Consider the following 16,631-nt stretch of genomic DNA (forward strand, 5'->3'; position numbering starts at 1 on the left):
CTAAGAAGGTTCTATTTCACAACTTAGATACTGGGAATATAATTGTCTATTTTGAAATAATGCATTAAATTACATATTTATTTATGCAAAAAAGAAAGAGTGATTCTATTCAACCTTTTTATAAAAACATATTTTCCTAGCTCTACAAAATATTTAATAAAGAGGACAGTGTGTAATTACTTAATATTTACAATCATGAGTATTTATACTTTTATGATATATGTATATGTATATACATATATTATATATTTGAGGCAACACTGGGTGCTTAACCAATGAGCTACATCTCCAGCCCTTTTAATTTTTTATTTTGAGACAGTCTCACTAAGTTGCCCAGGCTGGCCTCATACTTGTTATCTTCCATCTCAGCTTCTTGGGGTGGTATTACATGTGAATGCCACAGTACCCAGTGCCCAGTTGATTCTTGAACTTTTTGACATAATAATAACACCACCATTAATTCCAATAATAATTAGAATTACTTACACTATATAGAATATTATAAAATATAATTATTGGCTTCCTTTTATAATAAATTACCCTAGATGTCATTATGCCAATCAATTGAAGTCTTCTTCTCTACCTGAATTCTGAGCAAATCTGAATCATAAAAGAAAATTATCCTTACTCATGAACAGTCTCTACCCTGATAACTAGTAGAGATCTTCTGGAAAAATAGATTTTCCAGAAGTCAATTCATACTTATATACAGAATATTCAATATATTCAGCAAAAACACTTAAAGTATTAAATGTACCTTCAGATAAAAAAATATTCTCTTTTTAACTTGTTATTAGTGAATTATTATTATATAATAATGGAATTTGCTGTGACATATTTGTATATGCACATGCACAATTTGGTGGATTTCATTCTCCAGTACTACCCTTCTCCCTTCCCTGTTCTCTCTCCCTGGACCTGTCCCTCTACACTAATGATTCCTCTTCTCTTTCCAGGTTAACTCTAAATTTCTATTTACTAATTCTCTTTTCAACTATTTCCAATAGTTCTATAACTTGACTTTTCTTTGTGATGTATCATATAATTTATAGTTTCTGCTTATGAATTCATCTCCTGTAGGGATTTATTCTGTTACAAAGTATCACATATGGCAGTATATTTGCTTCTACCAGGTACCCCAGGAGTTTCATCTGTCCAGACATTTTCACATTAATTTACACTTTTTGAGATTTTCACACTAAATTCAATATCTAAATTCAAACTACAACTCCAAATGTAACTGTGCTTCAGGGTCTGAGGCTACTATTTCCTAAGGAAGCTTGTGTTTCTTCTGACTGGCATCTGTGGAAAGAAACCCTCTTTTCACCAATGAGCTATTTTTTCCCCCTTTTATTTAAAAGGATGGCAACTTCCAGGGTCCTAACTATACCCAAGGATCTTAAGTTTCAGCTCCTGTGTCTAAGACCCAAGGCCCAAGACAGAGACAATCTGGGGCTTTGGGCTTATATCTTTCCTGCTATCCCCTAGAGTTGTCACACCCTCCAGAAACTTTACATAGAGGCTTTAAGCTCTCTCTGATGCTCATGCATTTAGTAAGACCTTTTCTATCTTTTGAATATATAATCTAGGCATTTAATGTTTTTGTTGCTATATTTCATCCATTATTTTTATGTGTATTCAGTGCTGAAGATGGGAGGATTCATGTTAATTAGCTCAGTCCACCACGTTACAGAATCCAAAATGTATAAATTACATTGATAAATATAGTTATTGATTTTTAAATCTCACACATAACATGAATTTTATACTCAAATAATTATGGAACTAGGTTCTTCTCAGGGATTCTACTATGAGAAATTAGAAAAATATTGTCTTAATTAAGTAATCTTTTTATGAAATTCGTAAAATTAATAATTTTAGTCAGGTGCAGTAACTGTAATGCCAGAGAACTGGGAGACTGAAGAAGGAGAATGAAAATTCAAGGACAGCCTGGCCAATATAGTGAGACCCCTCTCAAAATTATAATAATTTAAAATCATATTTGGTATGAATTTTATAGACTGTATTTTGAAACTATCCTTCACAGTTTAAACTTTTTTTTAACTTTTTGTTGATTCTGTTAGAAAACTTTTTTTTAAATTATATCTCAATTCTTGTTTTAATAAGTAAAACTGCCTTCAGGTTCTACTATATCCATTATACGTAGCACTAAAAAGTATAATTGGCCCTCTGTATTTATGGATTCTTCATCTGTGGAGTCAACCACCATGGATAAAAAATAATTGAAAAAACTGCACCTGTACAGATCTTTTCCTTGTAGCTACTTTCTAAACAATATAGTATTATAACTATTTATATGGTATTAAGTACTATAAGGAATTTAGAGATGATTTAAAATATAAGGGAGGATATGTGTTGGTTATATACACATACTATGGTATTTTATATAAGGACTTGAGCATGGATGGACTTTGGTATCCTGAGGGGAAGGGAGGTACTGGAACCAATTCTGAAATGACACCAAGGGACAACTATATAATTAAGCTCTTAACTAATCCAAAGAGTAGGGTCTACACCAGTGATTTTAATGAAGTTTCTGAACTAGTAGAATAAGTACCATCTTCATATTATCAGAAATGTAGATTCAGTCCCAACCAGACCTTTTGATTTAAAAATTAAGAGTTGCAGGCTATTTATGCATAAAAAACAAGCCTGCCACATATTCTGTTAAATTTAACTCTATAGAACACTGGATCTCAAACTGCTTTCTATAACACTTATTGTCAATGCATTTCAATAATTCAAAGCTCCTAAGATGAAGTCAGTGAGGTGCTTCCTTAAATTTTGTACCCTTGTCCTGGCCCTGCAATTAGTATTTAAATGTCTTCATTTAAGTGTCACCTACTTTCCTTGCCCCTTTAATAAATATAAATGGAAATGCCTTAAAGATGTATTTAAGAAATAATTAAAGAAAAAACAAATATGAGTAATTCTCAAATCACAGAATTGGACACAGGATCATTAGTGCTTTGATAATAGGATATATTTTTTCTTATTCCAAGTAATGTATCACACAATGAAAACTGTTATAAAAGTAAAATATTAGTTCAGAAGCATTTTGGGGAATTTATCTGATATACACCATTCATAAAAAATGAATATTGTGGAGCATAATAATTATATGGAATAGTGGGTTTCGTTGTAGTATATCTGTACATACACATATTTTGATCAATTTAATTCCCCAATACCTTCCTTTCTCCCTCCCCTTCATCCCCTTCTTACCATACTAGTCTCCCTTCTATTTCCATGATCTCTCTTTTTCCTTCTCTTCTCTCTAGCTTCCACATATGGGGAAAAAATGACCCTTAACTTTGTGAATCTGGTATATTTTGCTCAAGCATCTAAAAATGCAAGAATTGGAATGATTTTCCAACTATGATCTATGGGCTCCTGAATGTTCTCAGGTTCTGATCCTTATCTCTACTTCAACTACAATGGTTCCACAGACTTTTATTTAACCATAATATTTTTCATAAAACAGTCCACTTACTCTATGACCAGTGTGATTCTGCAATCTATACAATCCGAAAAATGAGAAATTATACCCCAATGATCCAAATGTATAAATTGCCAAGATAATTGTAATGTCATGTGTAGCTAATAAAAAAAATAAAATTAAAAAAAAAAACAGTCCACTTACAGACATAGTTGGAACACTGTTGGAACAAAGTTTTAACCTTACAAAGACAAAAAAGCTATTTTTAAAAATTTCAATCTTATATCAAAAATCTGCAGAGAATATATAAAAATATTATTAACAGCACTGAATAAAAATGACATTGGCCTGAAAAAATATCAGAATTTACTTCTATTGTAATATAAAAATTGACAGACCATGAATAACAGTAAGGGCTCTGAAATGTTTCCTAGCTACAGAAACTTTAAATATAATTTTATAAAAAGTCCATACATTTTTAAAACAAAAGCAGAGCTAATCTGGTTAAAAAGAAAGAATGGGACAGCATTTTTCTCCCTATAAGTCTTCCCTAGCTTCCTCCCCAAAATGTCATTTTTCCCAGATTGCTTCTTCCTTTACACAGAACAATCCTTAATAACTACTGAAGAAAACACTATACAAAGGTAAAGTCAAAAAAGTAATAATGAGCCAGGTGCAGTGGCACACACCATTAATCCCAGCAGCTCGGGAGGCTGAGGCAAGAAGATTGCGGTTTCAAAGCCAGCCTCAGCAATAGCGAGGCACTAAGGAACTCAGTGAGACCCTGCCTCTAAACAAAATACAAAACAGGGCTGGCGTTGTGGCTCAGTAGTTGAGTGTCCCTGAATTCATTACCCAGTACACCCCCCTCCAAAAAAATAATAAAGATCACTTTATAAGGATTTAAGAGAGTACCTGTTTTTACATATTTACCACGAAGGAAGTTATCACAATCAAGATCATATTTATTTTTCAAATAAAGTAAAATTTAAAAGCATATAATATTTACAAACTAGCTGCTTTTTTTTTTTTACAAGAAATCATGAGTTGCCATAATTGAGAAAAGCAGAAAATGTTTTTATCCTAAAAACTCCATTCCTACTTTTAAGTACAAAATGACTTAGTATTCTAATGTTACTGACAAACTTCCACTGTCCTGTAGGGGATATCAATAAGTTTTCAAAGAAAGATAACTGGCATGGCTAACCATATACTTGTTTACTTCAAAAACCTACAAAAACAATAAAATATTCTAGAATGGGCAAAACTTAGGTGATCTATATCAGAGATAACATAATTACATAGACTATTTTCCCAAGAACTCACTAGTTAAAGGCATATGATTTTCTTCATTGAGTTTTATTTTTAAATAGTTACTTGTGCACACATTTTTGTGTTTAATATTCTTCCTAAAATACATAAGCAAGATCTGTTCAAACAACAAATTAACATGTCAGAGAAAAGGTTCATTTCATTATTCATAACCTAAAGTATGAGACAGCTTAAAATATAACATTTTACGTGAGTTACTTCAATCTAAATTTCAATTTATTAATTGAATATAGTTACTTCAATTCTATACTACTGAAATTAGCAACCAAACCAAAAGTAACATCTTTGTTTTCTTCCTATATTCAAGAAAACCAGGAAAAAAAATACAATTAATCTAAGAAATTCAACTTGCAGCATTTTAAGGGTTCCAACAATTTTATTAGGAAAAATATTCTTTAGGAGTTGTACTGAGACTTGATAGTATCATTTGAAAGTCAACAGAATACAGAACATTTAATTTTTGTAATTGTTCGTGTATCCAAGGGGCCTTTTTGATTTTAATTATAAAGCAAATAAAGCATATATAAACACATACACTATCCCATATAGTTTTGCCATTTTATATTAAAATTTGTATACGAGATGTCACTTTACTTGGTTTTTCTAAGGAAGATTCTCATTCACACTGTGAAAGAAACCTATACTTTGCTATATCTGGCCATTCACTGCAGAACTTAATGAAAAAGTAAAACAAGAGTAGCTGAATAATGCTGGGTCAAAAAGAAATTTCACCTATATCACAGGAAAGAAAATCTTGAACACAATTTTAATATACCAAATTTTTAAAGTTTGAATTTGAGAATAAAATATTCAATAAACATAAAAGTTGACCATTTTATACATTCATTTTATGCTTAAAGCATTTTATTTATGGTCTCCAAAGACTTACATTAAATAAAGGACAAAAATTCCTGAGTTATTTCAACTTTTCCTTTAAAGAACAAGAAATCAGTCTACATTGAAGATTTCCTTTAGTTTTTCACTTCACTAAATTCGGTACACAAAAATTTACAAAAGCAATTTTGACATTTTTTGCATAAGTATTTTCAATAAAGATGAATATTTGATAGTTTAACTGATAGCCCATATAATTTTAAAATTTAGAATAAGAAAATATTAATTCCCAAGACACTTAAATCTATGTGTGTCCAACATACTGTTTTTCTTCTAACTGCAAAATAACACAGAATAATCATCATACAAGAAAAAAACAACAATTTGAAGATAATATTACACTTAGTATATACTTTTTGAAGTTACATGACACAATAGTTTAAAACACACAACAAAATAGAACTGTAAAATGCCAAAAATAAAAGGAAATTGCACTTACATCCACAGCTCTCTTAATAAAAGGTATCTGTGTGCCACTGTCCAGATCTTCATTTATAATAAGCCTTCTAGCCCACTGACCTGCCCTGACAACACCACTACCATGAATTAAAACCATCAGTTTCTGTGGATTTGTCAAAGCATCATCACTCATAAAGATAAAACTCTTTGGTTCACTTTCAGTGGCATCTACCTGTAATTAAAAAAAATTAAATAATAAATTTAAATGCTTTCTGATCAGGCATACAAACAGATGAGAAAACAACTAATGATTTTTATAAATTACTGAACGATTATTATAGAATTCTAGTAACAAAAAACCTTTAAAATAAAATTAAAATATTCATTAGAAAGTATCAATTACATATCAGATGGATCAGCAAAATGTGATAATAATTTAAACATAAAAAAGAGCAGAGAAAAATATGCCTCCCTATCATCATAAATAAGAAAAAAGTATTTGAGTGCTTCCTATGGCCCAGATACAATGCAACTTAAAAAAAAATTCTCATTCAATCATAATCCTATTAAGATGGTACTAATATTCATTAATAGACGAGTATTGTAACCTAGTTTAAGTAAGTTGCCCAAGGTCAATAAATATAATTTAAGTATACTACACCTGTAACAGAAAACAAAAAACAGAAAACCTATAATTGCAGTATACTGCACTTTTATAACAGAAAAATGAAAACCCTAATCAGAAGATAATACCAACTGAAAAACCACATACCAGCCAGGAATACTATAAACTTTTAAACAGGAAGCTATTTGAAAATTCAAACACATACTACTATATATAAATGTATTTTAAAGTTTCATGCAGACTGTGAACACAGCACTGTATATACTTTACAAAGCAACATTCTTTGTGTATTCTAATAATCTTTCTGTACTAATTACATATGGGATGAAGAGTGAGCATTTTTATCCATATTGATTATGCTTAATATCTAGGTCTTTAGATAATGTATGATTTAAATTTCAAAGTCTTAAAAAGACTTTAAAGGAAGGGATACCTTTCTGACCTTTCATTCCAAATGCCATAGGACACACTGAGTGGTACTCCATACCAGCAGTGGCCAGTAATTGGGAATGGAAGCCTTTGTGCAGCCAGGTGAGAGCCAGAAGCTGAAGAGTTCCGATAGCTAGGAACATACAGAACCCCACGTAGAGAAGATCAATCCACACACAGAGTAATGCTCTTCACTTTGTCAACAGTATATGTTCACACCATTATGAAAATAAGAAATACACAAAAACGACATATGGAAAAATGTTCCTAATCACTATGCATGGAGATAGAACAATCAATTTTCTCTACTTCTAAAATAAGGTTGGTCTCAGTATAAGATGACCAACTTTTTATGTAAAAAGAGCACAATGGCAATGAATGAGTTCAGGAAGAATAGAATAGCCACAGGGCTTAAGAAAAACCATCATCATCTCAGTTAAACCTTCCCTGTCTACTCATTTAAAATTTCAAACACTTCCCTAATAATTCCCTAGTCCCTATATCTGTTTTATTTTCCTCTACAGCACATGCCACAATCTAACCTACTGTATACTTTCTACAGCTGTTTGTATATTTATACCATCTGTTCTCTCCAGTAGAATGGAAATTCAATAAAGCACAAAATTCCCTACTTTGTATTCAGCTACATGCTTGTGTCCAGAACAGAGCCTGACATGCTATAAGTACTTAGAAAATCAATAAATGAACAAAGTTTTGAAATAAGGAATCTTATCAAGCATCATCAGTAACTTCCTTTCAATAACAGACACTTAACTAATGCAGCCTCTTTAAATCATTGCTTGGTTCAGAGAGCAAATATTGAAGATTAATAATGTACTATTAAGACATTTAAAAGAGCTATACAATATCAAGAATTAAATTACATATGGAACTATAAATTTGTTATTAGTAAATAAGAATAGAGATAGCGAGGTATGAAGTGAAATAATCACATTAACTTAGCCTATATGTTGTGGCCAAAGTAAATAAATTAGGATGATGACAAAAAATATAACTGGAACCACACAGGAAGAGAAGTGGATAAGAAACAGGAAAAAAAAAACTTAAAAAAAATTCCCTTTAATCTGGGATTTTTACAAGAAAACAGAAGAATCACTCAGTTAAAATTAGGAAACAAAAAGAATAAGATGATAACAGAAGAAAAAACTAAAAGACAAAGCTAACACTGTACAATAACAAATAGGTCAAAGTATTTTCAAAACAATATGGATTCTGGAATGTGCATGGAAATGGCCATCTATCTTAACAAGAAAATCCACAGCTACAGAATTTCTAGTAGATGCTGATAACTATCTCTATTTCTATTCAACTTAAGTCCCCTGTTCACAAGGGAAACAATTAATTTTTTAAGCAGTGGAATGTTGCTACTTTGAAATCTGAACAATGACTTTAAAACTGTAAGAGGACTTATCTCAAAAGATAAAAATGTTTTTTATAATGCTACTCAAGAATTAAGGGACTGCAAATTAAGGTAAGCCATGAATAAATGAATAAAGTATTTTGTCAGCTTTTTATATTTAAAAAAATTATCTCTGGCTCAGGAGGCTGAGGCAGGAGGATCTTGGGTTCAAAGTGTGCCTTAGCAAATATGAGGCACTAAGAAACTCAGTGAGATCCTGTCTCTAAATAAAATACAAAACAGGGCTGGGGATATGGCTCAGTGATCAAGTGAACCTGAGTTCAATCTCTAGTATCCCCTTCCCCCAAAAAAATCTCATCATCTCATCTGAAATGTGTGAAATTTATTTTCTACAGAATATCCTCCCACTTTCCTAACATGTATTAAGTTATAGTTTTTCTTCCATTTTATTTTTATCACATTTGTATTTCCTTCTTATGTGTGACTGTTTACTTCTGGTAAAAATGAGAGAGAGAGAAAGAGAAAGTTTTACTTGAACATTCAGAAAAGCTGACTTTGAAAATATGAGAATATTAGAATATGAGAAAAGACAACAATGAAGATTAAGAATGTAATGATGATTAAGTGGTAAGAGAAATCTTTGTTCAAGTCATTGGGTTATAGTCATCTTGAGTTAACAGAAACTCAGACTCTACAGATAGTATATATAAACTTATTCTATAAAATAATGCTAAGTTTACACAGTGAATTATCCAAATAAATAAAATAAATTTTCTCCACTGAAGTTGGAAATGGCTATTCCAGGGGCATTTATTTTCAAATAGCGGTGATAAATTAAGCTAAGTTTTCATTAAGTAATAGATACAAAGTGTACCACTTCATTTTATTGACAAACCAACTTCAAATAGGTTTGTCTGTCAACCATTGGGTCCACGAGACTGCCCTACACAATTTTTTAAAATTTATTTATTTATTTATTCTAATTTGTTACACATGACAGCAGAATGCATTTCAGTTCATAGTACACATATAGAGCATATTTTTTCATGTCTCTGGTACACAAAGTAGAGTCACATCATTCATACTTTCATACATGTACTTAGGGTAATGATGTCCGCCTCATTCCACTGTCTTTCTTATCCCTGCACTACACAATTTTTTAAAATATTTATTTATGTTTTTAGTTGTAGTTGGACACAACACCTCTATTTTGTTCATTTATTTTTATGTGGTGCTGAACCCAGGGCCCTGCATGTGCAAGGCGAGCACTTTACCTCTGAGCCATAACCCCAATCCCTACACTATACAATTTTTTTTTTTTTGAGAGAGAGAGAGAGAGAGAGAATTTTAATATTTACTTTTTTTAGTTTTCGGTGGACACAACATCTTTATTTGTATGTGGTGCTGAGGTTCAAACCTGGGCCGCATGCATGCCAGGCGAGCGCACTACCACTTGAGCCACATCCCCAGCCCCAACACTACACAATTAACACACAGTTAACAATTGATTTGGGGATAATCATGAACACTACAAATTGTGAAGTTTCACTTAGATATGATGTGTGCAGTAAACTGAACAAAAATATGTAGTGAAGTTATTAAGATAATTATCCACATTCTACACAGTATGGGATATTGTAAATGAGAATATTTTGTGTCCCTTTATGTTAAGTGTGGAGCAAGCATAAAATATAATCATAATCTTTACTGTCAAATCATAGGTTTATGCAAAGTACTTTCATTTTATTTTTCCCTTTTTTTTAAAATGGAACCAGGAATTGAACTCAGGGGCACTCTACCACTGAGCCACATCTCCAGCCCTATTTTATTTAGAGATAGGATTTCACTGAGTTGCTTAGTACACTGCCATTCCTGAATCTGGCTGAAAATTGCAATCCTCCTGTCTTAGCCTCCCAAGCCCCTGGGATTACAGGCATGCATGCCACCGCACCTGGCTCAATATAGTTTTTATAGAATAAGACAGTAGATCTTAAAGTCAAAAATAAAGAAATTTGAATCCAAAAAACATGGCTTTCTCATTCCCATAAAGGTACTAAAATCTTAGTTTTTATGTACTTCTGGAGGAAGGAAAGTTTCCAAATCAACCAAGGGTTGGCACAGTTATTATTACAAAGGAAGCATCAGGGATGAATTTGGGAACATATAAAAGAAACAACATACTATATTTTTTAAATCAATAAATATTTAAAGAGTTGATGAATGTCTAATGCAACAAAAAGTGTACCGGTGTATTTCAAACAAACAATTATTCCAGTGAAACAGAACAGGTTAAAAGAAAGGATGATTCTTTTAATTGTGTCACTATTTTCCTAAAACAAGTAAATCAGTATTTTTTTTCCTTTACATTGAAGAGTTTGACTTTCAAAGAATTACTGCACATAATAAGATGAAAAATACTGAAAGGAATTTAAAATTATTAGTATCAATGCAATAGAAGCTTTACATTTAAATAAACACAATTAACATAAAACATTTCCAAACTGAAAACAAGTTTACTTAGAAGCAAACATGTTATTAGATATTAATACTTTATAAAAATTGAACTTACTGGAATAGAGATTTTTTTCAAATTACAGTCCTTCTCCAGGAGTTCATATACATACTTCGTGATAATCTATGTAGGAAAGAAATAACACATTAAGATGCAACGTCATCCATTATCAAAATCGGTGTAAATTTTGGTAAATATTTGAAAGTTATTGCTCTAAATGAATATCTCTTCATTTCAGAATGTTTTGCTACCATATTAAGAGACTGGTTGCATATAATGGTTTATTTTCTGTGATTTTATTAATAACAATGAAACAGTACTAAGGATTAGGATCAGTTATTATAAAATTACAAAAACATAATACTATCTATTTTTGTAAAGGAATACTCTAAAAGTATATTCTATCAATGTTTCTAGAATCTGTTTCCCTTATACAGTCTATATAGGAATTATACTAATATAATTTCTTAGGAAGTCTGAACCTTAACATCTCTTTTGTATTTACTACATAAAGAGGAAAATACCACAGGTATTATAAATGGAAAAGAAAACTGATCCAGCAAAGTCAGATACCAGTTAATATTACATTTAAAGGAGAAAGAAACATGAACTCCTCAAAGCTATCCATGTACCAATTCCTGGAATTTGTGAATATGTTACATGGTAAATGGGCCTGCACATACAATAAAGGTTAAACACCCTAAAATGGAGATTATTCTTTATTATCTGAGAACCCAACATAATAAGCTGAGGCTGGCTCTGAACTTGCAATCCTCCTGCCTCAGTTTCCCAAGTCACTGGGATTATAGGCATAGCCTATATGCATGGCTTAAAAACCTTTTTTAACTGCTGAATCATGGCTTAGAAAGAAAGCATAAAGGATTCTTTCAATGCCTTCCAGATAGCATAAGACTACAGTATGATTTTAGAAAAATAAAAATAAATAAATGAGTAAAAAGATAATTTCAAAAAGAGATGAAAATACATTTATCAGAATGCCATCTGTGTTCAAATAGCCACCAAAACTGTTCAAAGATGAAAAATAAAAGGGTAAAGAGATCAATCACCCTCTAAAATTAAGAAACAGAGCAACTTCTAATTTCCATTCCAGTGTATAAAGAGATTGAACATAGTTACTTCTGACTTAACAAAAAGAAAAAAGCTTAGCAAACTCCCAATCAACAAAATATCATGCTAAGTGAAATAAGCCAATCCCCAATAACCAAAGGCCAAATGTTTTCTCTGATATGTGGATGCTGATCCATAATGGGTGGGGGAGAAGGGAATAATGGAGAAACTTCGGATTGGACAGAGAGGAGTCTTAGATCCATGACTTTGAGTGTTAAGAGTAGATGAACTAAGCTAAAAGAAATACTCTAACATGCTGAAATATACCTATGAAATTCTATACCTCTTGCAAGCAAAGAAAATCTCAGAAATGATAATCAACACACTCCCTGAATTAGTAAAACATAAAATATAACATTGAAAAGAAAAAACTTTAAAACATCTATTTTTTTTAAAAAAAGTTAAACATTTGAAAAGTAACAATATCTAAAGAACCTTAGATTAATTGTTTGCTACCTAGTAGAAATCTAGTTCTAATTGATGGAATAAAATTAAATGACTGGTAATTAGTATAATGTACTCTGGGTTCTCTGCTTAAAATAATATGTGTATGCTGTTTACATTAGATTTTCAAAAACAGTTGAAAAGTTTTGTTTTGCATAAGCATCTTGTTTTTATATCACTCATTTATTTGCTTAGAAAGCCCCGATTTCACAAGCCAAAGAGTCAATATAGGCAATCTCATTTAATCACAAATGTATAAGAAAAATAAAACTTGATATAATGAGGTCCTATTATTTTGAAACTTTAATAATATTTTGGAGGAAGACTTTTGTTTTTAACAAAAGTGTAGTAATATTGAATATATTCTGTGTTATTCATTTTTTACTTTGCTTGTAGCATTTAAAATCCTACAGCTTTCAGGGAATCAGTATTATTTATTTCATTTCTAAAAAGACAAAATGTAATTGGTAAGAGATTCTAGATTTGGCCAATGCCTGTGTTTAGAACAAGTTTATCCTTAAAGCAGGTGTTAGTAACATTCACATTTGTACCTTCAGGACCAAACAGTTTATGGCTCAATAAAATCAGATTCAGTATTATACCAGAAGGATAGTGTAGTATTTCTACAAATATTACACATTAAGTGGATGTAATCTACACAATGTTTTTAAATTTTTTTAAATTTTCATTCATTCTAATTAGTTATACATGAAAGCAGGAGTGCATTTCGATACAATGTACACAAATGGAACACAACTCGTCATTTCTCCGGTTGTATATGATGTGCAGTCACACAGTACATGCAATCATACATGTACCTAGGATAATGATGTCCATCTCATTCCAACATCTTTCCCACCTCCATGCTCCTTCCCTCCCCTCACTCCTCTCTGCCCAATCCAAAGTTTCTCCATTATTCCCTTCTCCCCCACCCATTATGGATCAGCATCCACATATCAGAGAAAACATTTGGCCTTTGGTTATTGGGCACTGGCTTATTTCACTTAGCATGATATTTTCCAACTTCATCCATTTACCAGCAAATGTCATAATTTTATTCTCTTTTAAGGCTGAGTAATATTCCATTTTGTAATACTCCATTTTTTTAATCCATTCATCTGTTGAAGGGTATCTAGGTTGGTTCCATAGTTTAGCTATTGTGAATTGACCTGCTATAAACACTGATGTGGCTGCATCACTGTAGTATGTTGATTTTAGGTCCTTTGGATTTAGACTGAGGAATGGGATAGCTGGATCAAATGGTGGTTCCATTCCCAGTTTTCTAAGGAACCTCCATATTGCTTTCCACAGTGGTTGCACCAATTCACAGTCCCACCAGAATATATGAGTGTACCTTTTCCCCCACATCTTCACCAAAACTTATTATTGCTTACATAATGAATTTAATAACACATGTTATTTTTCATTTTTAAACACAATAGAAAAATTTATAACAACTATAGCTTAACAAAAACAGCAATTATAGATGACCGAATATTAAATAATCACTGTCGGAAAACAACAATGAATGCATAATCAGTTTTACTTTCTACTTTACCCTGCTCTTATGTTTTAGATAATTATTTTATAAATCACATATAAGAATCTCTTTGTTTTGCTGATTTAATACATGCTGGCAAGCACCTCTAATTTATTGTAATTATTGAATTCAGATTTTATTTTTCATTTTATTTTGTACCTTCTATTTACCTTGCTTTTTCTATGCTTTGTTCTTTTCCTATCTTTTCTTTTTCTTCTATGCTTTTTCTATGCTTTGTTCTTTTCCTATCTTTTCTTTTTCTTCTATGGCCTTTCTAGAATGAATTATATATTCTAGTTATATTTCCCAGGTGACAGCCTTACAGTTTTACTATGACCATCTTGCACACAAATGCCTAACATTAATGTCTCTCTTCTCCTCTTGAATAAAGACTTTAAAGGAATCATTACTCCATCTTTTAAACTCATCTAACCTCTTCCATAGTATTTATTTATAGTGTATTTGTTTCATCTTATTTCTGTACATCTATTGGGTGATAAATACTGTGGATGTTTTATATAGGTCAGTCTATTTAGATTGTTTCAATGCTTATCAATTACTTTGCTCAGCATTCCTTCTTCATTGCATCTCATTTTCTCCCAATAGATCAGGTTTCTTCCTCATCAGTTCTTTAAGAAAAGGCAAATTGTCAGCCTTTGTCTAAAAATACATCTAACTGAACCAAATTTTGAATGATAATTTTGTTTGGGCATAAAATTGTAGATCCAGTTATTTTCTCTGGTGTCTTCCATTTTCCATGGTTATTAATACTTCTGCTATCAAGGTTGTTGAGATTATAGGTATTCAGGCTTCACTGTCTGGTTTCTTTCATTATCTTCCCTATAAACCTGAGGTGCTGCAGTCTAACAATGATTGGTTAGGCATACTTTGCATCTTCTGAGGACTCAATGTACTTCCTAAATCTTGGATCAATGCAAAACAATTCAAGAGAGTAATTCACTGCTTAAAAATCCCTTACTCACATTCTATTCTTCCAGGACTCCTATTATCATTCTTATTCTGCTATCCATGTTATAAGCTCTTATTCATATTTTCCATCCCTTTTTGTTGCTTAGGGCTACATATTGAGTAATTTTCTTATGTCTATGCTCTAGTAGTCTAATACTCCCTTCAGTGGGTCTAATCATCTATTCAGATACCCTACTGCAATTTTAACTTTATTGACAATACTTTGACTTCTACACATTTGGTGTTACTTAAAATCACTATTTTCTTTTTAAAATTGTTTTAGCCTTTTTAAATATAGTACTGTTATAGCTTGGATCCTGAATATCTCCCTAAGGCCCATGTGTTAAAGGCTTGGTCCCTAGCCTGTGGTGGTTGATCCTTAAGGAGGTGGGGCCTAGTTGAAGGAAGTTAGGTCCTTAAGGTCATGACCTAGAAGGAGATACTAAAATCTGATCATTTTCTATCATTCTCCTTACTTCTTGGCTGCCATGAGGAACACAGACCTATTCTGACCCATATTCCCACCATGATGTACTGCACTACCACAGATGCAAAAAACAGGGCCCAGTAACCATGAACAGATATCTTTGAAACTGTGAGCCCCAAATAAACTTTTCCTCCTCTAAATTGCTCTTTTATTTTTTCTAATTTGTTATATATGTCTAAATTGTTCTTGTCAGATGTTTTCATCACAGTGACAAAAGCTAACATAGAAACAAACCCAAATCACATACACTTGATATCATGCTTAGAGGATACAGGATCACAGCTAAAGTACTTCTGTCAACAATGATAATGTGAATATAACCATGAGAAAACATCAGACAACTTCAAGTTGAAGGTTATCTACAGATGTTCTATACTCCTCAACAAAAGGTTAAGACCAAGAAAGATAAAGAGAGGATAAAGAATAGTTTCAGAAAAAAACAGACAAGACAACTAAATGAAATGTGTGAACGTGGAATTGATCCTGGACTTAACGAGAAACTAGTTTTTAGGTGTTATTATATAATTATCAACATTTAAAAATGAAAATTTCCTGGTTCTGATAATTATACCACAGTCATTAAGAGAATGTTCTTGTTCTTAAGAAATACACAACAGTGCATTTCTGTTGAAGAAGCACAATGCTTCCAACTTCCACTCAAATGATTAAGGAAAGGATTAAGTAATATATAAGTAATCATGCAACTTTTTTATAACTGTGAAAATATAGCAAAATAAAATCCATCTTAAAATTTCACAAAATGTTCTTATTCCTAGTTTAGATGCTATTGACATTGTATATTTTTCTACAGGTTAATTCAAAGGAAATGTGACAGATGACAAATAGGGTAGTAAAAATTTGCTTGCATTAAAACATTTTCATTTCTTGAAACATTACAAGACTCCAACTATATTTGGGGATAATTTCAAGCATTATTGCTTGTCAAAGTCAAGACTACTTTGTTGTTTGTGCCTATGTTAATACTTATATAAAATTCTCTTAACTTCCCCCCTTTTCAGTAATTCCCCAAA

The 16,631-nt window shown here is 31.6% G+C and overlaps 1 protein-coding gene across 17 annotated transcripts in view; it reads right to left on the reverse strand.

The window, feature by feature from the left end:
• Fam172a (family with sequence similarity 172 member A) overlaps positions 1-16,631 on the reverse strand; it is a 456,628-nt gene that overhangs the window by 295,948 nt on the left and 144,049 nt on the right. For 15 of the 17 annotated variants that reach the window (XM_048811402.1, XM_048811412.1, XM_048811403.1 and 12 more), the window contains 2 exons: positions 11,090-11,155; positions 6,126-6,317 (listed from right to left, as the gene is read on the reverse strand). In XM_048811402.1, coding sequence (XP_048667359.1) covers positions 6,126-6,317; positions 11,090-11,155 — 258 coding nt within the window. The remainder of the gene's footprint in view (positions 1-6,125; positions 6,318-11,089; positions 11,156-16,631) is intronic. The other 2 variants (XM_048811418.1, XM_048811415.1) reach the window with 1 other exon arrangement.

The sequence above is a fragment of the Marmota marmota genome, unplaced genomic scaffold (assembly GCF_001458135.2).
Source record: "Marmota marmota marmota unplaced genomic scaffold, marMar, whole genome shotgun sequence".
Classification (NCBI taxonomy): Eukaryota; Metazoa; Chordata; class Mammalia; order Rodentia; family Sciuridae; genus Marmota; species Marmota marmota.